Raw genomic sequence first — 25,790 nt, 5'->3', positions numbered from 1 at the left:
AGTATAGGGAAAATATACACGTGTAGGCTGTGTGTGAGAGAGTGCAGAATAGAATGATAACTTACTTAACAGTTATAAAAGTTAATGTATACTCTTTACTTAAAAATCATACTGCAGTGCTGAAATAATATTGTCTAAACTGCATAGACGGTTGTAGGCTCTCTTTACGTAGGGTGTCTTGATGGCACAGTTCATTAAAGCATGTCTCCAATATGTTCAAAAATCATTCAGATCCAGTTCTGCTGTGCAGATGTGGATGAAAAATCTAGTAGAAATATCTAGTCACAAGTCATCTGTCTCGTGACCCACACCTCTCACAGTCATTTGGGACATGCTCAAGGTTAAAAGTCAAAATGACTTGCAGCATGTCATGCATTGTATTTAACACTTAAGAAGTCTTCCTTTGGCCCAGAGTTATATGGCAGTCATTAATAACTAAATGGAAAAAAACACCAGAGCTGGTGTTTTGGGACTTATCTAATCAGTGCCAGAGAAATGTGTGAAGGATGCCCTCCATTTCCTGTACCTCTGTCTTTAGGTATATTGGGACAATTAGATTTGGCACAAATAAATTTTAGCCTGTGCACTAAATGTGATTTTCCTGTGGTTAGCTTTGGGCTGAGATTGGATTATGTCGGATGATTAGGATGACATTATATGTTATCACAAGAGGCTAATGGAGTGAAGCGAGAAAGACTGAAAGTGTGTAACACTCGATCGCTCACTCTCAACTTATATGAATTCTGCTTGCATTCTGATCTTACATACAGTATCTCTATAGTTATCAGACATATCTTATTATATCTGGATACTAGATTCTGTTAGTACTTCATTTGCAAAAAGTATTACTAACCATTCAGTATTTTCTAGTGGGGATTTCTTTTTTTTATTGTTTTTTTTATTTGATTTTTATTACTCCAGTCTTCAGTGTCACATGATCCTTCAGAAATCACTCTAATATGGTTTGATTTGATGCTTAAGAAATATTTCTTCTTACGCTCTAAAAAATGCCGGGTTTCAACCCAAATTTGGGTCAAATATGGACACAACCAAATTTGGGTTAAAAATGTAATTAAAAAAATGTAGTTGAAGTTGGGTTTACATTTTAAATGACATTTTTAACCCAACATTTGGGTTTGTCCATGTTTTACCCAATTTTGTGTTAAAATAACCCTGCATTGTTTAGAGTGTATGATCCATGATGAAAACTTTGTGCTGCTTAATTTTTTTCTGGGTTCTTTCATAAATTTGTTCAAATAAACATCCTTTGTTTGAAATGGAAATGTTTTGTAACTGTAGTAGTCTTTTTAGTCTACTGTCGTGTTTGATTCATTTAATGTGTCACTGCTGAATAAAAGTGTTAATTTGTTAAAACAAATCCTACTGAGCCCAAACTTTTGATCGTAGTATATTATTTATTATTGATTTATTATATTTATCATAATGTATTATCTTATAATAATATACAGAGATACAGAGCAAAGAGTCTTGACAGGCATCACTGGGGTGACTGCAACCTTTCTTCTTTCATTTTGTAGAAAAGGGTGTTGTTGTCCTCTAAGGGAAGGTGGAGTGTAGGAAAAAGAAGAGAGAGAGAGAGAGAAAGGGGGGAGAAGGAGGCCTCTCGTTATTTTCAGTCTATTGTGTCTACTTCCTGTTGGTCAGGGGTTATTGGAGTAGGGAGTTGCAGACTAGCTATGGAGCAAAAGTGAGACAGAACTTCCATATATTCAGAACATCAACACCGCCAAGGCAAGATCAGTTTGCCAAACACTTGGGAGTACCAACAATCAACCTCAACAGGTAAATACAAGGCTAGCTGTTTGAGTGATGCTGCATCATGCTTCAGAATCTTTCCAGTTTTGTGTGCCAAGTGTTCCCGGGCTTCCAGTTCGGTATCCTGTTTTGGAAGAGCCATAGTATTTATATTGAACTTTTCCTCCAGCGTTGCTCGTAGAGGACTCTCACTTGTTCTACAGTCCATTTATGAGTGTTGTGGTTTTGTGTGTGCATTAGAGCGCTCATCAATGTGTTTACTGGCTTTGCAGTCTCGTGACCAGAAGTGGAAGAGATCGGAAGAGGTTGGAATTGTTTTTAAAATGTCTCTTATGTAACTTGTGGGCTTCCTGAGAGCAGACATATTTGAGCCCGGTTAATGGAGAGAGGGAACCTCTATACCATTAGCCAATATGCCATGGCCAAATCACATTAATGCTGGACTGCAGCTCTGGAGGGAAAAATGCTAATCAAAAACTGTGTCGCTCCTAGTCCTGCATCATATCTTGTGTTTTGCTATTAAATCTAGCTTTAAGTCTTAATTTGATGACTTGATTTGTTTTGATTAGCCTAGTTAAGTTGTGACTGTATTTTCTACTTAATTCTTAGTAGGGCTACTGAATGTAAACAGCTCAACTTTGAATGGTGAGCAACTTTTTATTTTTTTTATTTTTTATTTTTTTAATATCATTGTAGAAGCATAAATATGCCTATAATTAGAATTAATATTCAAAATAATTAAAAGAAATGTAAACATATTTTTTTTAAAACATATAAAAATATTGAAAATTGAAAATATTATATGATTTATTATTAGAAACAGGTAAAACATCGGATGTGAAAACACTGACATGGTTAAACCAAAAATCCTTTAATATGCTGAGCTAAATCATTAAAGCATTAGTTTAACCTTGTAAGTACCTTACTTTGTTTCATCATCTGTTAAAAATAAGTATATATTCCAAATTAAAACAATGGCATTTAAGTATTTCTCAGTTAATTAAACATTGCTTTATAGATTTGCTTAAAAGTAACTATTTAAAGGGTTAGTTCACCCAAAAATGAAAAATCTGTCAGTATTTATTCATCCTCAAGTTGTTCCAAACCTCTATGTGTTTATTTGTTCTGCTGAATGCAAAGGAAGATATTTGGAAGAATGTTTTAATCAAACAGATCTCATTCCCCATTGACTACCATATAGATTTTTCCTACTATGGTAGTCAATGTGGATTGAGATCTGTTTGATTAAAACATTCTTCCAAATATCTTCCTTTGTGTTCAGAAGAACAAATAAACACATAGAGGTTTGGAACAACATGAGGGTGAGTAAATACTGACAGAATTTTCATTTTTGGGTGAACTAACCCTTTAAGGCAAGTAGAAATATAGGTTCATTTGTTCATAAAAAAAAAAAAAAAAAAAAAAAAACCTAAATATTTTCTGCTATAGCTTTGTTTCGAACTGTTTTCATTGAAAAAAATGTCTAAGATGTGTGACTTGTGATATTGACTTTATACAACAGTTCAACAAACATTTGCAATTGTGATGATATTTGGGAACATGAGTTTGTGTGATGTTGCTTTAACTATACAATATGTTATAAATATAATTTTTACCGCAGTATGTTTCTGTGAGTTTTGTTGTGTGTGTGTGTGTGCTGTTGCACACATTTGTTTTGATTTCTCCATGAGTCTCACTCAAACATTGACAAGCTGCCTGAGCATAAACTGTTGTGAACTTGATATCAACATATCCACTGTCAATCAATATTATCAATATTTTTTGGTGATGGAAGTTTCTGGGCTTTTCTGGTCATTTTTCTTTTCTTTTTGACAAGTAAAATTCTCTTTCACTTGTCCGCTCCTTCAAAAAATCCTGTTGAGCTCTGTTTTAATATTGTATATAATAACATACAATGTAATATCATAATTCAGGTTACAGAGAAATGTCTTGTTGCTAGTCCTTCTGGCTTAAAAGCTGTTATTGCACAATATCTAGAGATAGATTGTGATTTAAACACGAGCATGTTCCATTTGCAACCGCATGTTAACCATTTATTGTTTTTGCAACTTATGTGTAACAAGCTAAGGATACCCTATTTAATTTGGAGACTTTAAGAAAGCCCCCCTTTCCCCACCAACACAAACCAGTCTAAACTTAGTCGTGACCAACCATGTACCAAACGAGTGACAATGGAGGAAAAACAGGATGTCTTTTTCTCAAAGTGTGTGTTGGGAACAGATGACCAGGAAGATGAAAATTGCCAGCGAAGTGGAAACTTCCACTTCTGTGTGCTTTTGCTCAGTTGAGACCGGTTGCTCATCTGTTGTCCCACAGCCAAGTGTGATGGTAAACTGTAAATGATTAAGTCTCTCTCTCCTTCTGCTTACGTTTTTGCCCTGTTCTGCACTCTGTTTAGCTCTTTAGTTAATGTTTGAATCCCATCTAAGTGCAGCTTTTAAAAGTCCAGCCACTGCATCTGCACTGGCTCTCATCTCGCATTTCTTCTGCTGAAGGAGAGATAAAGAAACTAAACCAACTGTAGAGAGGAAATGAAACCAGGCCATTCCTCTGGGATTGCTGTTAAAGGCTATCGATCTTTCTCCCTCTCCCCCTCTCTTTCTCTCTCTGCCCAAATGATTGATATGGAATGACCTCGACTTGAAAACATGCTGCCGTTCTTGTCCTGTGTATCTGCCACATTGGCGGTAATTTGGAAAGGGAGCAGTGTGGAATAAGAGACAGAAGCTAGACTCAGCTATTTAGTGAAATATTCAAGGACTGCCACAGACGGGATGGTTTTTAAACACTATGGATGGTGGGTCTCCTAGTTAAACTGTACTAGATTGCTTTGAAGGTATAATGTTGATGGAAACAGCTGGAATTAGGACCATGTGCACTTTTGTGTGGAGTGAGAGTTGTGGGACTCTCTAGCACCATGTTTTCATCTTGCATACTTTTTTCACTGGATCAATAGGTGAAGTTTCACAAAACCGGATTTTCCCAGAGAACGCTTAAGGTGAGAGAAATGTTATTGCGTAGCTTTATTACGGAGTCAAGTTTCGCCGTAGTTTTTGATGTGTGTCATTTTCAGCAAGCATGCACCGGTTAAGAAAGCCCTAACCTCGGTTCTCATAAAACAACATCTGATTGTGTCAGCTGTAGTTTGTGGCATGTACATCAGTTTTTTATTTTTTTATTTTGACTGTTTTGTTTTGACTGGTGTTAATTTCTAGCCTTGGACATGTTATTTATTCAGCTGGTCCTGCTGCATTGGATGTTCCCTGCATTACATGGTCTTCTGCTGTTGTTGTTTCTCATGGGCTGCATTCACAGTCAGTGTTTGTTATTGTCAATGATATTGACTCTTAAATTGTCCCGAACACCTTTCAGTTGCAGCTCGAATACACTGCCTGAATGAACAAGCAAACCAAAGTGAATCCCCTTTACTGCAATACAGTGTGTAACTATAATGACAGTGAGAGTGAGAGTGAGTGAAAGAAGTAAATATCAAAGATGGTGACTTCATTAAAGGCCTGTTCAAACTAAAATCTTTTTAAGCCAAGTTCACACTACAGGATTTTAAGCGCAATTTAAACCCGATTTGCAGATCGTTGAGCTCGCCGACAGGTCAGGGTGTTATCGTATGAACGCTCACCAATCTGTTAGTATGAAAGAGCCAACAACGCAGCAAAGACGCTCGCAGACGCGTCACCGAGCCCAGAAAAATATCTAGCATGCTAGATATCCAGAGCCGTCGCGTGACTCAACCTCAGTGATGTCATGAGCTACAGCCAATCATAGCAAGGCATGGGTTGAGGTAACCGGTTAAATCTTATGTTTTTTTTTTATTATTTTGCATTTTTTTTCTCAGAGCAAATCATTGTGCAAACAGTGTGCAGCACTAGTTTCTGTCTGATATCCATATTCGCGTGTTGTCTTCTTCTCTTCTTCGCTGGGTATTGGCGCACGTGCTGTTTCGTGTCATTTCTGGTTAGTTTTATTGTGTGATTTTTCGTGACAAAACGTGGTTTGTAGACAAGATAGAATTGTTGGGTGACAGAGTTGTTGTCAACTCGTTATTTATTTGATTATTTTCAGGATTTAGACCGCCTACCATAGTACTGAAACAGCTCTGAGTCACAAATGATTTGCTCTTATCATCCGATTGTGGTTGTATCTCTATGAAGTACGTGTAGTGTACTCCCTCCTGTTGTTGATCAATCATGTTGTGTTGTGTGGTGTGAACAGCTAAACAGCTTGAACACTCCTGATTTCACTGAGAACAAGTCATGTAGTGTGAACCCCACAGTCCAGCTCGTTTTAAAATCATGTAGTGTGAACAAGGCTTTAGCCAAATACTAAATCTGCCACCCAGTCTTTTGCCACTCAGTGAGTGTGACCGCAATATCTTCCACCTTCTGTGACATCATGTGCTGCTTACCCTCTAAAGCAGGGATGGGCAAACTCGGCCCTGGAGGACCAATGTCCTGCAGATTTTTGCTCCAAACACATTGTTTTTTAATCATCTAAAATGTGCTGTGGCTTGCATTCTAAAGTGACTCATATAATGGTATTAACATCAAATAAGCAAAAAGTAGACACTTAAAGGTTTTATAGACATATTTTTCATGTCTGTGCTAGATAATCAAAAGAGCTTTTCTTAACCAGTTAGAATTATGCTAACCAAAAACAAAGAAAGGAAAATGATTCATTGCACTGTGTGTTCTGTCGTGGCTTTGTTTGGACCTATTTTCGTTTGTGAAATAGAGCAAGAACACTAAACATTATGTCTAAAATGTAAGTCACTTATATTAAAGTCACTAATATTAAAGACAGGCACCATGAAATAAAAATCGACAATTCTTATTTTTTTAAGGAATAATGCATTATTTATTATTTAAATTATTTATCTATGCACATAAATGAATGTTCCCTCGTAGAATAATCCTCCCTAATGCAGCAGCATCTGTTCTCTTAAGACATGTTTACTAGCGGAGTGAATCTTTTGGAATCTCACAATTTGTTCCAAAACGATTCTTGGGGTCATGATTCAGATTTTTAATCGATTTTTTTGATGTTATGCAGAAACAGGTGATCTGACACAGTGGCTCACAACCTTTTGCCCTTGAAACCCCCTTCCTTACATATAAGAAAATATGTGCCCCAATTGATTGATATTAAATGCAGCTCACGTGTCATTTAAACTTTTAATTAAAGTTTTGTTAAATTATTATTATTATTCAATCTCATTTTACTTCAAACAATTTATAATATCTTACATTTAACGTTTTTATTCATTTTGTGTAGGATATAAGGAATCTTGTTATATTTTTTGCTTAATCCCCTGTACAGGTTTGCCATGTCTGCTTTGCTTATTGTTTTGCATTTTAAGAGCTTGTTTTGCTTTTTTTTTTTTGTGATATCTTGCAACCCTTCACCTAGAGCTTTAACGAAGAGAGGGAAGAGTTCATAAGAGAGTAGAAGGAGAGCAACAGTATGCAAACTTAGCAGCTACTGTTAGTGCCAATCGGTTAATTTTAAATTATGCACATCTTGTAACAGTGTTATTTTACTGTAGCCTGGTGAAGACTGAGACACTGCTAGCTCTCTTGCCTCTTTTATTCTTCTCTCACAGCCTTAGCACACGTTTTGCATCAGAAATGGTCTTATTATTGGGATCATAGACTGTAAAAAAGATGGACGACACACTTTCACTCTCTTCTGTAGAACACTGGTGCAACACTGCTCTTGCAGTGAACTGCGGTTATTATGAATGTAGAATGCAGAAATGTAGAAAATTGAGTTTTTGAAATGTGTGAATCAGAAGATAGAATAGCAATTCAAATGTGAATACTTTTCCCCCTGACTCCTAATGTTTATCGGTGTGAGGGTGGGACAACCTGTCTCTCACATGTTGAGAACAATGATCCAAGATCCAATCAATTCCCAAAAACAAAATCAAATCCCATTCCCATCGTTGATTTAATCAGAATTGAACTTGTGTTGATAGCTGTACCTGATGTTATGTTCAAGTGTGTATTCATTTTTTGTACAATTTCAAATTAAGTTTTACCTTCAAATTAAGTTGTACCTTCTGGACTGGATTGAACTTATAGTTTTAGGGGTTGTTAATAGGCTTGATTTAAAAGTGTTTGTGGGTTAAAAAACTAGCATGTTAGCTCTTTGGATGACCTTACTAAGGGCTTGCCTTCATTTAAAAAAAAAAAAAAACATGATTGAGAATGGGTGTTCTGTGAAGGCAGGACTGCACAGCTGCCTGAATCATTCCCAAGGTTATTTGAATCAAGGTTGGGACAACAGGCCCATCCCTTCTTACATACTGACTATCTTTTTTAACTTTCTCTGTTTCTCTTTCTCTCACATAATGTCCTGACACAGAGGGGATTTCAGATTTCCTCCCAGATCTCCCACAATACTTTGAGCTTGCTGCTTTTAGAGTCCAGGTCATAGAGCATGAAGACAAGGGAGACTGAGGAATTTATCCAAGAACACAGTGTTTTATTCCAACCTCTCTTCTGCTGTACCTTATACTTTCATGTCTTCCAGACCACAAATACTGAAAGTGGATTGCAGAATAAAGCATTCCAGAACAAAGGAGTCCAAACTTCATGTTGGGTTATAGCTCGCTTCTTTTTTTGTTTTTGCAAAGCATATTGTTTCTGATGTTCTGCAGAAGAAAATGTAAGCAGATGTTTTTTTTTTGCACAATTTTGTCAGGTGTTGATAGAAAACGACCCATGCTTTTGCTCAACTGTGTGAAAAAAGTAGGCGAGAAAAGGCATTAAAGTTTGAGGTTAGACTTTCTATCTCGTTATTCACATAAATGTTCTGTTAGCTACTCGTGTGACCTGACATGAGGATCTTGCTTGTCACTAGTTGACTTCACTCTGTCCTGCTTGTTTTTTCTGTTGAGGTTGGATTTGGCCATACTAGCGGTGGCGTGTGGTGTCAGTATAGTTCATATGAAGGTTAAGTTTGCAGGTAGAGAAAACACTAGCCATGTTTCTATTCACTTTTCAATCGAATTATCTGAAGTTCTGTAAAAAAACACATGCGGGTGTATTCTGGTGAAAGTGTGTTTCCATAAAAACCTGTACGTAATGACGTCACATGCTGTTTTGCGATCAAATTGGTATTGAGAATAAGGAGTCACGTGTCTATTTGGGCAGGGTCTGAGCCATTCGGCCATGATGGTAGGTGACTCTATCGGTTACCAGGGTTTTTATCGGTTTTTAACGCAGCAGTTACTTCCAGGCATGGTAAAACAGTGCGGTATTGCGAGAATCTCCTCTACTACCGAGCTAAAAACACACGTAATCAATACGTCAACTCCTCATTCTCAATATCGAATTGATTTGAGACATTTTAAGGTGTTTCCATTCATTTTCGCGCTGAATCGAACAACATTCAAGCAAACTTTTGCGAACAAAGTTTTGTTCGCGCCGATCGCGCCATCTACCAACAAATGATCAATGTTTCACAAGTTGTAGCCTAATAATGCTTATGTGCCAGCTGATAGCGACATATGTATGGGATAATGTATAGGCGAGGCGGTTGTTAGCCTGAAGGGGTTCGCTACAACAACCGCCTCGCATTATCAATCAACCAAATAAATCAACCAAATAAATAAATAATTTGACACAAAATATTGGCTTAAAAACGAGTTTATTGATTTAAAAACGAGTATTGCTTCTGCTAAAGAAAATAGTCTGTTCCGTCACTGAACTGCGTCCATGGCAACGGTGTGTTAGTTAGCAGCGCTGCAGTCTGTTAACAAGAAATAACAGACCACATTCTACATTAGAATTCAAACAAGCCACGTAATAACAAGGAAACCTAACCTAAGAAAACAACGACGCTATAAACATTGCTATGATGATGCCGATGCACGTAAATGCCCGACGACAGCAGAGGCGACTATGGTGTGGGAATGACAGCGCTCCATCAGTTCTGGGAGATCCTGGTTCTGAGACACTTCACGGAAACCCTTTGGTTGAAGCATTTTTTTTTACTTTGTGCACACATGGCGGATGTCAACAAAGACGGATGTAAGTGGACAAACAGAGCGGGACTGGCCGGAAATGAACTCGTCTTCTGGCGTGTTGCAACCATATAAGGGCCTAAAACTTAACCGCAATTCATTATTTATTTGGCAAATAACGTTTCCATCAGCTTTTATCGTATTAGCCGTATATCGATCATGATAAAATCCGATGAGACCGAACGTATTTCATTTGAGTCGATATTCATGAAATTTAATCCAATTTTACTGTTTCCATAAAGTATTTTTCATTCAATCACTTAATTCGGATAAAAACGTGTCGACGGAAACATGGCTAATGACAAATGTGATAATATTCAAGTAAACCGGCATCAGGCCAGTGAGACGCACATGGAAAATAAGAGTCTGGGATTTCGCACACGACCGAAATATGTCTGCGCACCTTTCTTATTAGTCACAGGTGACTGCTGCCATATTGACTGTGCCCGTATGGTTTCTAACATCTTCTGTCCTGATTGCTTTTAAAATAAAAGGTTCAAGACAGTGGCAATGAATATATTTCTGCACACTTAAGATAATTATGGAAATTTGCATAAAAAAGGAGATGCACTTTTCTTTTTCCATTTAGTTGACCATTGATTTTTTTTTTTAAATGGAACAATTGTAGGATTAATGTGGAGATTTCTAAAACATGAGACACCCTTATTGCTTCACCAATGAAAAGTTATTTAGCATGTGACCCTATAATATGGCAGGTGCTTTATAAATCTCTCTAAAGCTGTTTCTCTAAATGGTCTGCTCTTTTTGTGCAGCTAAGAGAATCACTGTGTGATATAGCTTCATTTCGGTGGGTCACTCTCGCATTCGATTAGATTACATAGGCCTGGAAAACATTAGATTCTAATGGGCTGGTGAGCTGCTCAGGGGGCAGAGCTTGAGTGCTTCAGAATGCTATGCTTTGAAATATATTACTGGAATAAAGCACCCTCCTTTAATTCAATGGATGCAAATATTTTAAGTTGTTGTGGTTTGTCAAGTATATGCATTTCATTCTTGATAACACACGCCATTTTTTTGTATAAAAAGATTACTTAGGAATGCTTCACCCCAAAATGCAATTCTGTCCGTTGACTCACCTTCATGTTATTCTAAACCTGTATAACTTTTTCCATGGAACACAAAGATTATTTTTTGAAGGAAATACTGGCACTTTTGCATATTATGAAAGTGAAAAGTTTTTTCCATATGACTAAGGCATTATATTCCAAGTCTTTTAAACCATGCAATGTATTTGGTATGCTGATAATGCTGATAATCTCCACCCATAGGTATTCTGCTAGAAAAAAAATGGGGATTATATTTAATAATTTTAATATTTGATCATTTTAATCGGACAATTTGACCGGAGAGGTTTAATTTGGTCAGACATTTAATTTTTTTCCTGGCCAATGTCCTGTGACTACCAGACAACGGAAACCCTGCCTCCAACAACGCTGAAATTGACTATAAATCTTATTGATTATAAAAATGTCATGTTGACCGTGTTTTGCCAAACTTCACTGGTTTTTGCATGTCTTGAAACCAAATGCCATAGTCATAACCACATCAGTAAGTTTTTCAGTGAATTACAACTTTGAGTAACACATTTTGATCTTTTCCTCGCACAAAGCAACTATATAGCTTCAGAGGTGTGGTATATTTAATAAAGATGCCATAAAGACTGGTTTTATAGTGCTTTATAATTTAAGAGCAAAAAAGGTACTGTACCATCTGTACTTTTTAAATATAAACAATTAATATTAATTATACCTTTATTATTCGTGTTAATTAGGGTCATGAGTACATGATGACACAATTTTTAGTCAACTAATAGATTGTAAAACTGTCAACCGATAGATGACGTTCAAATGTGTGTTTGTGTTTATGCGCACACCCCTTTCTCCGCGTCTGCCTCCAGTCCACCCTAGCCTCTCCGATTTAGTGGTTGTGGTTTTAAGGCATTCTGGGAGGGCCTGATTAGCCATATACAGGAAGTTAGAGGTGGGAGAGGTCCCTTCAGAGTTCCATGTAAAAGACTGTTACTTTTGATAAAGACTCACTCGTGCTACACATAACAGACACATCCCTTTTAGCTCTGCCCTAACTGCCGTTGAAAACTGGGTTTGAAAGGTAAGCTCACTGCCTGTTAATTGTTTTAAGGTCTGAGTTGACCAAGGAAGAGTTTTTTTAGGGCTACGGTTTTGCATATTTAGTGCCATGCAGTCTTGCTTTTGGTGGCTTGCTTGTGTAAAAGCCCTGCAATGTTGCCATGCTGCATTAAGAACAACCTGGTTGATGTATGAACATGACACAATCATTTCTTCAGCTTATTGGAAGCTCGGTGGATAAGACAGAACAAAATATCTAGCAAAGTACTTGGACAGAAGGAATCGGAAAATATGTCACCTCTTTATATAAAGTTTATAAAAACTTAAGGAGTCCTGGTGTGAAAAAGAAAAAAAACAAAACACTAACAGAATCATCCCACAGTTTCACTGGCTTGAGAGCTAAACAATGATGTAACTGACTATGTTACTGCATATACACACTAAAACTGCTGCATCAAGTGAACCTTCCAAAATAATTTAAGTCTGCTTGTAAACTAATACAATTCAAGCGGTGAATGAACATATATAGCAATTGTAAGTCACTTTGGATAGTGACTTCACCAGTTCAAGAGGGTCAGGTACAAACACGGGGTCTGTTTAAGGGGGTCAAACACAGTATTAGTGTTCCTAATAGTCCTTTAAGTGAGTGTATATTTCATAGCAATCCATTTAAATTTATTATGCTTCTAAATATAATAATAGTGGCTGAAGGTAGTTTCAAACGTGACACTGTATGTAAAATGTAAAAGAAATTAATACTTTTATCCAGAAAGGATACAAGAGACCCCATACATTAAATTGCTGATATTCTAATTGAAATTAATGCTTTTTTATTGAATTATATGAAATAAATCTTGAAAGAATGTGTCAAGGACATCACAGGAAATTCAGTGATTAATTACTTTAAAATATAATATTGTAATAGAAAACTTATTTTTAATTTGTATTATTTTGACTGGATTTTTGATCAAATAAATTTTGATAAGAGACTTCTTAAACAAATAAATCTTATAGACTTTTGAATGGCAGTGTTACTTACATATCCAACAATTGAATGTGTTTTGCATCACCACATCTGCTGCTTCCAGTGTAAACCGTTTCATTTACTCTAATGGTTACAGATTAGTTTCATGCAATTCATGTAGTTGTTTTAAAATCCTTGCGTGGTTTGGACATTATCCTACCTCCTGGTCTTTAAGACATGCAGGATTTAGGGGCCAGTGCAGCCACTTTTTTTCAGCCTGGAACCACCTCTTGGCATTCAAAATAAGGAAGGGTAATACTGACAAGGCTGCTCTTTGATCATTGGGAAAGAAATGGAATGAGTCAATGTTGGTTGTTTAGGTTTAGCTGTAAAAAAAAACATACAGAGCAAAATGAAGATTGAAATGGCAGGTGATTTTATCGGTTAGAATGCAGCAAGAAAGACCTTGAGAACTTTTCTTTCACATTGATACTGTGTAGGTCTTTATCAGAAGAGTCTATTACTCATTTTATTCTGCAAAGCCTTTCAGAAGAACGTTTTTTTTTTTTTTTTTTTTTTTGAAGCCATCTCAAGGGTGCAAGACCAAGGTGGTCCTCCTCCATGCCAGAAACGATGATGACAATGATGATGTAGGCCTACTAACGTGACAATATAAGGGCAAAGCATGCATCAGTACCTCATTAATGGTGCATCTGTTTGACACACAAGTGCGGACGCTAAAACAGCTGTATCCCAGAAATATATATATTTTTTTCTCACAGACAAAGAGTTTTACTGAGTTATTGGAACAAAACAGAAGGTATTTGTAGTATCCCTTCCTTCTAGTCTTCCTGTCTTCATGAGGCACGTTAGTGAGGCAAGGGTAGCCAAAAACTCTTGACGCTCCAGAGTGAAACTCTTTCAAGAACTGAATTGTTCCTCTACACCCTAGGGGACTTTAGAATGATTTGCATGGTTGTAATGTGGAATGGGGTTGGGTCTTATGTTCAGAATGCTTTGGAAAGGCCCCAGAACTGTTAATCTTAAACTCATTAGAAATAAACATTTCCTTAATGCTTTTACAAAAAGACTAGAATACATTAATTTGCTGCAGTTTTAGAGTATTTTGTGTTTTAGAATAGTAACCAATTTATTTTCAGTTTTATATATGTCCAATGCTTTACTGTTTCATATGGACCTTTAAAAAAAGTCATGCAGCATATTGTGGTTTCTCACCATAAAATGTGTCAACTGTATAACTTTTAGTTTTAGTGTAATGCATTTTGAGTGAATGAACAGCGCCAATCATGCGCCACCCAAGTGCATTTGGCCGGCATAAAATCGGCTGATCAATCGACGCATCTTTAGAAAAAATAAGTGACCATCTATTCGTGTTTAGTTTAATAGCTATCCAATATTTGTTGAACACCTCAACTACAGTCAAGTCTGTTTTTTCATAAGAATCTGGTATGGTTGAGTTTGAGGTGAGCTCAATATGGAAATAAATTGTTATTAGTTACTCACTGGCCATGTTATTAGCTACTTGTTAACGCAAATATCTAATCAGCCAATCACAGCAACTCAATGCATTTATGCTTGTATTCGATCTGCTGAGGTTCAAACTGAGCATCACAATGGGGAATAAAAGTCATTTAAGTGACTTTGAATGTGGCATAGTTGTTGGTGTCAGAGGGGCTGGTCTGAGTATTTTAGAAACTGCTGATCTATGAGATTTTTACACACAAGTATCTCTAGGGTTTTTAGAGAAAGGGCTGAAAAAGAAAATATCCATTGAGTGGCAGAAAAGGCCTTGTTTATCCTAGAGTTCAGAGGAGAATGGCCAGACTGGTTCGAACTGATGGAGAGGCAACAGTCACTCAAATAACCACTTGTTGCAACCGACTAAGGTATGTTGAAGAGCATCTCTGAATGCACAGCACATCGGACCTTGAAGCAGATGGGCTACAGCAGCAGAAGACCACACCAGGTGTCACTTCTGTCAGTTAAGAAAGAACAGGAAACTGAGGCTAAAATTGGCATGGACTCACCAAAATAGGACAGTAAAAGATTGGAAAAATGTTTGCCTGGTCTGATGAGTCTCTGCAGCAACATTCAGATGGTAGGGTCAGAATTCGTCGTAAATATCCTGCCTTGTATCAACAGTTCAGGCTGCTGGTGGTGGTGTAATGGTGTGGGGGATGTTTTCTCTGCACTTTTAGGCCCCTTAGTACCAATTTAGCTTCGTTTAAACTAGGGTTTTTGCTGACTTTGTCCATCCCTTTATGACTACAGTGTACACATCTTCTGATAGCTACTTCCAGCAAGACAACGCACCATGTCACGACTCACAATCTCAAGTAATCTCAAGCTTGTTTCTTGCAAAGGACAGTGAGTTCACTATACTCAAATGGCCTCCACAGTCACCAGATCTCAATCCAATAGAGCACCTTTGGGATTGCTGGAATGGGAGATTTGCGTTATGGATCTGCAGCCGACCAATCTGCAACAACTGAGTGACGCTATCATGTCTAAAGGGACCAAAATCTCTGAAGAATGTTTCCAGAATCTTGCTGAATCTATGCCATGAAGAATTAAGGCAGTCCTAAAGGCAAAAGAGGCCCAACCCAGTACTAGCAAGGTGTACCTAATAAAGTGGCCAGTGAGAGTACATGTGTTGGTGGGAAACAGCTTTTAGGGTTTTCACACTGATAACAAAAGCATTTTCCAAACATAGGGTAGTTCAAAACAATATAACATTGAAAATTGAGACCTTAGTGTGACAAAAAAAAAAAAAATGTATATATATATATATATATATACAGTATATATTATGGTTATTTAGTGTTTTGGTTTTCCAAGTGTTACAATCACATTTACATAAATCATTGTGTCTTTGATAAGAGTTATTATTATTACTTTGTAATTTTAGATTTGTTAGACAGGATAAGAATTAACATTATAGTTTTTTGCAACAGACACAGATATGTTTCAGATTGTTGGCCCCAATTGTGTGTGTTCAGATTTGAAACCATGTGTGGAAAATGGGAGAAATGAGAAGTAGAATCCGTTCCTCTCAGTTCTCTTTTCTTGTGTTTTTAGTTTTGGATGGAGAAATGCAGTAGCAATGTGTTACTGGCAAATGTGATCTGCTTTCAGTCTTTAAAGGGTTAGTTCACCCAAAAATGAAAATTATGTCATTAATGACTGTTCATCTCCGGAACACAGTTTAAGATATTTTAGATTTAGTCAGAGAGTTTTTTTTCCCGCCATTGAAAATGTATGTCCTTGTCCAGAAAGGAAATAAAAACATCATCAAAGTAGTCCATGTGAACATCAGTGGGTTAGTTAGAATGATTTGAATCATCAAAAATACATATTGGTCCAAAAATTACAAAATCAACGACTTTATTCAGCATTGTATTCTCTTCTTTATTTACTTGAACCCGAATACACGGACACTCCAGATAACGCCTCAGCAGCGTCTTGCGTCATCAGCGTCACTGCGGTCTCATGAACATGGATTGACAACAGAACCGTAAGAGAATTCAATGCTGAATGAAGTCGTAGTTTTTATTATTTTTGGACCAAAATGTATTTTCAATGTTTCAAAACATTCTAACTAACCCACTGATGTCACATGTACTACTTCAATGTCTTTATTTCTTTTCTGGACAAGGACAGTATATATATATATATATATATATATATATATATATATATGAAGAATAAACCAAATATATATTTTGAAGAAACCAAAACATTACATTTTTGTGCTTCTATCTGGTTACTTCCTCCTAGAGATTTGAAGTTGTTTTCACCAAACAGACTGCAGGCTTTTCTGACTAAGAAGGCTTCCATCTATCTTAAAACTGCTTTACAGTAATCTGACAGGGTCTATGTCCCTGCAGACTAACATCCCTGTCATGCCATCATTGGATGGTTTGTCTTGACAAGCTTTACAAGTTATTGTTTATTTCTGTCATGTTTTTAAGTGCTAGCAAGTTGGAGTCATGTGGTTAGTTTTAGAAAGACATTAGGAAAGCCATTAATGCTGAGGCCAGCAAAGGGCTTTCAAGCACAACGTTCGTTTTGCACTGTTCTTATTCCATTACGATGCATCTGAGATCACAGAGCAAGAAAGTCTAGTTCTAGAAGGCAAAAGTTACAGTCAAAGACATGATTCTGTGTAAACCAGTTTAATGCCAGTCTGTGGTGTTATTGTTGTTGTTTTTCCACATTTTCTAACACTGTGGATATGTTTCAAATTTGACGCTTTAGTTATTCAATTGATCGTCACTCGACGTCACACCGGAATTATCGTATTCAGTTGCAATCGAGATCATGATCATCGAGACATGATCGATCGACTGTTGGTGACAGAATGTAGGCGTGTCAAGCTTCGCAAGACACTCAACAAAAGCTCAGAAATTTCAACTTTATGCAAATGAGCGGCAAAACCAGACAGAGTTCTGGAGCAATTTCACTGTTTTATGATTTGATGAACCAAATACATGGATATAATAAAAGTATGTGTGGTAAAGAAACTGTCTTAGTGAGTTTGATTCATACGTTGATAGTTTGTGTTGTTAATTGTATGATGTAGTGAGCAGTTTAGCTCTGCTGCAGTTAATATTACAGTTTTCTTTTATCATTAGGGACAAGAACATGTATTATTTGTTAAATTCGAATAGTGTTTTAGTAAATTTTGTATGAGTGAGTTTAGTTTGTTTAACCTGTTAACTGTCACCCCCCCTTTTTTGAATAGACATGAAAATGCACATTTCGAACTTAAATGGTTGTAATTCAAGAATGCTTTGGAATATAGACAAATGATTGGTCTTGTTTTAAAGAAGACATTTGGCAGATTTTTGTAGAAGTGAAAAAAATTAAGAAAGTGAAAGAGAAAAAAAGTTATAGAAGTTTAAGTTTATGGAAATGTACAATGTAAAAATATTAATTATTCATATTTTACATAAAATATATATTTTCAAAACCTGGGCTACTCTAAAATGGCAGAAAGATCAAAGCCAAAAATCTGAACAAGTTGTGTTTCAAATTTTAGGTTGATATCTCAAAAAATGAGCTTTCAGTGAGATTTTGTTTGAGCGCAGTACCAAACTTTTTCACTAGGGCACAATCAGACTCCATTACTGCCCATATAAGGGCGCCTGCATTTCCATTCGTGTTTTGAGTGATATGAACCATTATTTTCACAATTTTCATACAATTTCTGAAGTAGAGATCCTATTCAGAACTAGCATGGAAAGTTTGGCAGATTTTTATATGAATTGAACCTCTAAGAAACACATACAAAGAACACGCATGTAAGTCATAGCTAGCTGCCACGTCACAAATGGTGAATTTATAATTTTTTTCTTGAAATTTCAAACTTTTCAGACCTTTTTTTTCCAAAATAATTGAATGGATTCTATCTTTTGAACTTTTGCCATGAAAACAAACTGAGGTATCTATCATTTTTTCATGATTTTTCATGTTTACTGCTATTTTAAAATAAAGGTCTGAACACGCCTTATGAGTATGAAAATATTCTTGTTTTATATTGATAAATTATGGCTCCTCTGTAATATATTTTGAAAATCAGTCACCAAATATGGAAACTAGAGATTGTAAGCTTTCAAATGATATATAGTTTGTCAATATTATTTAAGGTATTTACTAAGATATTATTGTTTTAAAAATATAGTGGCAAACGTCCCACCTGTGGGACGGTGACAGTTAAGTGGTTCAGTTGTTTAACTAGTTGATTTAATGCATTTTACATTTTACATTGCATTTTCTAAAAATTGGGCAGACGTGCAGTCTACCACTAGCATTTGAGCAACAGCACTGGGAACGCCCAGAAGCGTCTTCACAGACACTAGTGACATACAGTTCCAAAGTCCCTGGCGGTGTGAACAGGGCTCAAGGAAATGTTAAAAGTCATATCGGTTAAAAACATACCTCTCAATATTAAAACCTTATATACGTGCAGGCACCTTGGGAGCTGAGTGAAGCCTGTCAGGTTTTTTTTTACTAATGGGGAAATAAGAAAGGAACATTGACTGAAGGTCCAACCTTTAGTTTAAACTGATAATAGTTTGTTTTACTCGTGTTTTCACAGTTTCACCAATTAAATCCAGTCACCCAGCAGCTCTTTTGCCACTCAGTCCGGCTGAGGGGGGCGTGTTCTTGCGGGAAAGTGACGTCAATGCATTCCCTCTATAGAATGATATTCTACAGCATCATTATAGAACTAGGATTCTAGTTTCATGCAGTCACTAGTAAAAATGAAAGAGAGAGAGAGAGTTGGATGGTGAACAAACAAGTGGCAGGTGTGACCCAACCTGGGCTTTGCCCTGACATGTAGCTGACAGCGTGTTCTCGGTAGAAAGGCATCCCGACACACCCCTCTTTACGCTGGAGAATTTCAACTGCGACATATGCATACTTGCACATGCTCTCATACCTTGTTATTTCTGTGACTAACCTAATACCCTACACTTCCTCTTATCTCCCACATCTGTCTGTAAAGAGGTCCAGGTTTGACTACAGGTCGTAACCATCATGTTAACAAAATCCCACAAGCCGACACCCTGACCACACGACACTGTCAATATTAACCACACATATACGTCATTGTATCTGCTGATGGTCACTCATGTGATGTTTTCCTGTTAGATTACATTGGTGTTTAATGAGTGCAAAATCACCTTTGTTCTGCCAGTCAAAATCCAATAAATGAATGCGCTTTGCATGTGGCTTGGTTAGCACTGATGATCCTGGTTACTGTGTATAGAATGACCTAAAGACAGGGCTGTAGCATGAGGAGATGGATGGGAATGAGACTTGAGAGGATGATGTCATGCTAAGAGCTATTAGATGGTGAGGGGGAGGTGCCCAGATTTCATGTGTTCAGGTCTGGACAGGCTAGTTCTATTATTATACACTTAGCCGTCATCCAGTCGGTTAATAGCCTTTAAACCCAAACACACAGGGCTGTTTCCTCATGTCTGGTTAATAAAAAAAAAAAAAAAAAAGCTGGTCTGATTAGATTCAGTCTCATAAAAGCATGACCAAGCAAAAAAAAAAGTTAAATATTGATTGATTAAAGATGCACCGATGCTAAATTTATCCGCCAATATAGATATCCGATTTATTCAGAATTTCTGCCTCTTAAAGGGTAACTAAACTCTAAACCAACTTTTTTTTAGTTAATGATCTGAAAGAATGGTGCTTTTTAATGCTGATCATTCATTCGAGTAACTTTTTTGACATTTGGGTTTAAAGTGTTTTATTTCTACAAAATATGGTGTAAAAACGTCTTAGTGCTGCCCTCTTCAGGTTGAACGGTTTCTACTGTAGTTTAATTTTCCTATTGGATGTTTGCGGTTCTTCGTGACGTACGCAGGTTTCAGCTTACCACGCCCTTGGTACGAGCTACAGCTACCACACCCTCGGCAGTTTAAAAATCATCTTGTTTCGTCAAAACCACTGCGAGTGAAGAGTTGGAATTACGATTGAAAACGATCAGGATCTGTAGCATCTATTTAGCATAGCATTTATATAGTTATTTAGATTATTTTGTGAAGCCTAGTTAGTTAGTAGCATAGTACAGTTAGGATAGCTTCAAGTTAGCATAGATGTATCTGTGTTTAGTACAGTGATCAGGATGGTAACGGAATAGAGGTGGACATGCACCACACAGCTCGCGCTGGACTCCACCACCGCAGCGGCGTCTTGATGTTAGTGATCATATATATTTTAATCACAATTTATGGTTAGGCTAAAGTTAATCCTCTGGGGTCGACAAACGTGCCGGCGCATTTTGCTGAATTTTTTCACATAGCAGCAAAATATCAATACGCCCACAGAGCGCACGCTATTGACATCAACTCGATAAAACTCATCAGATGCCGGTTGCGATGCGGGAGTTAAGACCGCAGTTTGAGCCAGTGGCTTGAATTGATATCGCCCTGTGTCCACAGACAATTCACCCTCCTCCACTTCAGGTGAAGGTTGGGGAGAAAAGTCCTCGACTTCAAATGACCGCTCTGTTGCAAAGCTACTTGCGTCACTCCGGCTCACTGCAGGTCTCAGGTGCACGCCTCCCCACCCCACCCCCACCCCGCTCAGCCCCGCCTAAACCCCCCGGGTTTAGTTACCCTTTAACGGGGAAAAAACAAAACAAAAGAACTGCTCCATCTCATTTAGTACTACAACATTAGAGGTTAAAAGTATTATATATATTTTTTTCAAATATATTTAGATTGAAAAACTGAAATGTTTGTATACAACTTAGTTGTACTGCACTTAAGAGTTCTCATAAGCAAATTTATTCAAACATGCATGGATAATTAGCAGTAAATAAGCTCTTCTCTAATGATCTGTGAACATTGGATAATTTTCCTCTGGTAAATGCAACATTAAGTGACATTGTTCACAAGCTTTTTTTATGGACGTCTTTTGCAGTTGAAACAGATTGAGCGATTGCATGAGACATGATAGATTGTTAAGTTGTACTTTATCTTTCAATACCTTTTGATGTTCATGCATGTTTTTTCATGCTATAACTTTATTATTAAAGTATTAAAGTGAAAAAAAAAATATCTTGGACTGAGGTGCTACATTGATCTGTCACGTCACATTTAAGAGAATAAAAATGCCATTTTTTTTGTTTTAATGGTGTTGTGATATAATACACCGAATCAGAAAGCTGAGACTTTATTTATTATCAAAAGTAAAAAAAAAAAATAAAATAAACAAAACACAAAGCTCTTTGCGATTTAACGGATGGATGGCTCACTACAGATAATTTATGTATTATAAAATTATATTATAATTTTACGTATTTATAGCTGTAACCTCATTTATTGGATTAATTGTGCAGCCCCACTGCAGGGTGATTATCTTAGTTAATAGTAGGTGCAGAAGTATCAAGTGTTTGAATAGTTGTTAAAAAAATAAAATCAAACAACAATATTATAATTATGTATTTTTCAAAATAAAAAAATGTTAGTATTATTAATCAAAGATGATTTGAAGTCTGCTTTAGCAGAATTTATATTTCTCAGCATGTAACTTGTGCATTTCTCATAGCTTCCCGGTAAAGTGCACACGATGGGTCTATGAGTGTTTTGAGCACACACATGGTGTGCGGCGCTCATTACTGTACACTCAGGATGGAGTGGCTTTGGCAGGCAGATGCGAGCATGTCACGGTTATTCTGTCTCGGAACGATCTCACACTTACAAATGATCCAACTGTCAATTCTCACACACTCTCCAGCTCTGGTCTCCTTAGATACCACTGATCTAATTTGTTAGCTAGAATACTGAACCATCTCAACATACTGGTTGGTGATGGTTTCTGGATTGAATTTTAATTGAGTTAAAAAACTTAGAATCCAAAGGAAGCTGATTGTCACATTCTGAATTTTGCCTAAACTCAACTGGATTAAACAATTTAGGGTCATTAGAAATATGTACCTCTACATTTTTGCAAAACTAGTATCGAAAGCGTATCTTTACATTTGACTGCAGTTTACATCTGAAAGAAACACCACAGGCAGTAAAACAATAGCTTTTATTACTTCCCATACAAATTATGAATATATTAGGGGCAGATTAAATCTTGATAATTGTTTATTTTTGCTTGGTTCTTTGCATAATAATTTGCTACAACTTCAAAATGCTTTTTTATTTGAATATATTATTTGTAAACTAATACCTTCAATCCATATGTATGGCTTTTTCTAACTTGCTAGCTTACCTGGGACGGCATTGCAATTGCAACGAGAAGCACGTGGTACCAGTCCCATGAAACAAATAATAACTACAGTACATGATCTACTAAAAGACTTGTAGATACAAGCTAAAATTCCATGGTTACTTCAGCAAATGTTTTTTTTTTTATTATTATTATTATCTCACATTTGCTTTTGTTAATACTAGCCTTTATCTTAGTGTAGGTGGTATGTTATTTTCAAATGCAAAAGAGCTTTAACTTTTAGTGCCACTCACAAGACATTTCATTTACGAACTTCCACGGTACGTACAACCAACATAGTGAAATGTTGCCAGATTCATATTCATCTGTTGTTGTTTTATAAAACTTAACACACTTAACGCACCATACTTACTGGCCATTTCACTTGAAAGTGTTGCAAAAGGTGCATAAAGCAATGCAATATCATTTTGCAGTTGTGTCATCACAGGAACATATTTCGAATTAACCTGGGTTGTGATTGGTGATATATCTTTACCACTCTGCAGTCAAAGTTACTCCTAATCTGCAGTGTAACATGGCCTCTGCTATTTGGTTTGTTGTTTCTGAATGATGTTTTCTCTTTCTTGCATTAATGATCAACAGTTAAAGACACATTTGATCTATTCAAAATTTTTGACCACTCAATGCTGCAAATGACCAGTCAAAACCATTGTATTCCAGAGAGACATGTAATTAGCCTAGAAATCTAGACGCACCCTAGCGGCAGCAAAAATAATTTAGCTGCCAGTGTGGTCTAGCAACTCTCCATAGACGTTTTAGCTGGAAAAACCCAACTCAGGACAGGCCAATCACATCGTGTATAAGAGTCGGCGGGCGGGCTTAACATAATGACGACAGAGTTGCGACGGTCGGTTTGAAGACATATTCGGTTTGAAGTCGTTCGTCCTCGGATGCGTAGCTGTTCCAAAAAATCTGTGGCGAATCAATCAACTTGTCATTTTTTGCCGCGCTCGTGTGAACGCATCGAGTATAAATGATTTTCTCCGTGTCAGCGCGCGCTCTGATCGGTAAAGGTGCACGGACCTCTCCCGAATCATCTCCAGCACTCAGCCTCCGAAGCACCACTACTCCGCCTCCGTTTCCCTCGTAAGCTGATATTAGTATTTAAACATTCTCTATGATATTTTAATGATACACTGTCTCTTTCTCTCTCATACATACACACATACTGTCTCTTTCTCTCACACATATGTAGGCTAGTTATAAACTCTTTAGACTTTTAATGATTAGGCTAGTGTTTTATTTTTAAAGTTTGTGGGTCATTTAAAAAAAACAAAAAAATCACTTATTTTGGGGATGGATTCTCCCTTATTTTAAATGTTCAATGTTGACAGGTATATACTGGATACAGTAAAAGTTTAATATAACAACGTCACCTTTTTCATTGCTCTGATTGGTTGTAACGCTATCCAATTGCGTTCTGAGAGAATATGAAAGACAACCGTTTATCCCGGCCCTCGGATTGAGCCCCGTCAATGATGAGTTCCCAGATCCAACATCTTGATGTAGGTCTGGCATGCCAGGCTAACATGTAATACTTTTCAATCCCAATGAGAACTTTAGGAGAGGATGTTGTGGAGTGAAGAAGCGCAAACACTTTGCATGTCTACATGCTTTAGAAAGCCCATTCTGATTTTGCCCCTCATCTAAAATGCAGTGCAGGGTAATGCACTTGGAATTTCAGGCATGTGAGAAATGATTGCTGATGCATTCACGGTCAATGCGAGTTGTGTCGTTTTGCTACCACAGTAGAAGCTTGTGGTCTCGCTTTGCTTGCCATTTTTTCGAAACATTATTTTTTTCCTGTTCCTGTGTGGTTTCTGCTACTGATTATTACGTCAATTATCCACAGAGAGACTGACCAGTGAGTGATTCAGTTCGGATGGCATTCCCCTATAGTTTGGCCCTCAATGGCATCTCTGTTAAGTCAAGACAGTGACACTGTGGCCCTATGCCTCTGTGTGCATCACACTTGCGTATATGTGTGTGTGTGTGTGTGTGTGTTTGAGACAGACAGCTGCTGCCACACTTGGAGGGGCCTCTTCAATTTCGTCCCACCCTGTACTCACTCCCTCTCCCTCCTTATACACAAACACATTCACTTTACTTCTCTTGGAGCTGAAGGACTTTCGAGAAGAGGACTAAATGACCCGCGCTTGAAACTGGGTACAAAAGGGTCAATTTGGATGTCTTCAGAATTTAAAGGTGACCAGCTGTGGCCGTCCTGTTGTTCTTTGGGACTCATGCATCTCACGTGCGCTCCTCCTTAGATCAGTGTTCATTTGAGAGTCTGGGTTTGTGTGCTTCTGCTGGCTTTCTGACATTAAACAATATGGAACAGGCACTCACAACTGGTGGCTAAACACTACGCTCCCTGAGCTGCATTCTGGAGCCGGGACTCAAGGTAGGATTGACAAATCACCAAAGTAGCATGGCTGGATTGGTGTCATGCTGGAGTGTTATTGTCTGAAATGAAGACATCTTACTTTACTGACAAAGGCGAGTATGTCGGCTAGAGACCCGAGTCGTTAAAGTGAGAAAGAGAATGAGATAGTAATTGCACACATGAAAGAGTGGTGTTTATGGCTCACTCAACCTGGCCACTTTCTTCCTAAAATGAAGACATCTTTCCACTGAAATGAAACAAAGCTGATATTTCTATCCCCTTCAGATTTCTCTGCAGCTGCCAGAAGAAACTGTTTAAATCTATGCCTTGTATTTATTTTTTAAATTTTACCCTGGCCTAGACTGAGTAAAGTTAACTTTTTTTAGGGGTCAGTTATAAGATTGTCCAATATTCAACAATGATAGTAATTAAATATATACAAATCTAGTTTAAAATGAATGTGCCAAGTAATACTTGTATTCATGTTGGTTTCAAATAATGAAAAACGTTTAGACCATTTTTCGATTAAATATTTGTTCCCTAAATGTTCCCTAAATGTTGTTTGCATCTTCAAACCATTTTTCAACTTTTCAGTGTAAGAATGATATATTAATTCATCTTTTTTTGTTAGTTGGTTGAATTATCAGATATTTTAAGACACTTACTGACCTTGGCACTCTGCAGGGGTCCTCTAAATGTCCTCTA

General features: G+C 37.1%; 1 protein-coding gene across 9 annotated transcripts in view; it reads left to right on the top strand.

Moving 5' to 3' along the window:
* gab1 (GRB2 associated binding protein 1) overlaps window positions 1–25,790 on the top strand; it is an 81,298-nt gene that overhangs the window by 24,490 nt on the left and 31,018 nt on the right. The window contains exon 1 of one of the 9 annotated variants that reach the window (XM_039649563.2): window positions 4,292–4,795. The exons of 5 other annotated variants lie outside the window; for them this stretch is intronic. Coding sequence is in view for 1 of the 4 variants with exons in the window: in XM_039649561.2 (XP_039505495.1) it covers window positions 4,592–4,594 (3 nt within the window). In the remaining 3 variants the exon portion in view is untranslated. Of the gene's footprint in view, window positions 1–4,291; window positions 4,796–11,816; window positions 11,972–24,857; window positions 25,104–25,790 lie in introns of those variants that run through there. 3 more of the 9 variants (XM_039649561.2, XM_089132157.1, XM_089132158.1) reach the window with 3 other exon arrangements.

This window comes from Pimephales promelas, chromosome 6 (assembly GCF_988280905.1).
Source record: "Pimephales promelas chromosome 6, fPimPro1.hap1.1, whole genome shotgun sequence".
Taxonomy (NCBI): domain Eukaryota; kingdom Metazoa; phylum Chordata; class Actinopteri; order Cypriniformes; family Leuciscidae; genus Pimephales; species Pimephales promelas.
Note: the sequence above shows the minus strand (reverse complement) of the source record. Positions and strands in the feature narration are given on the sequence as shown.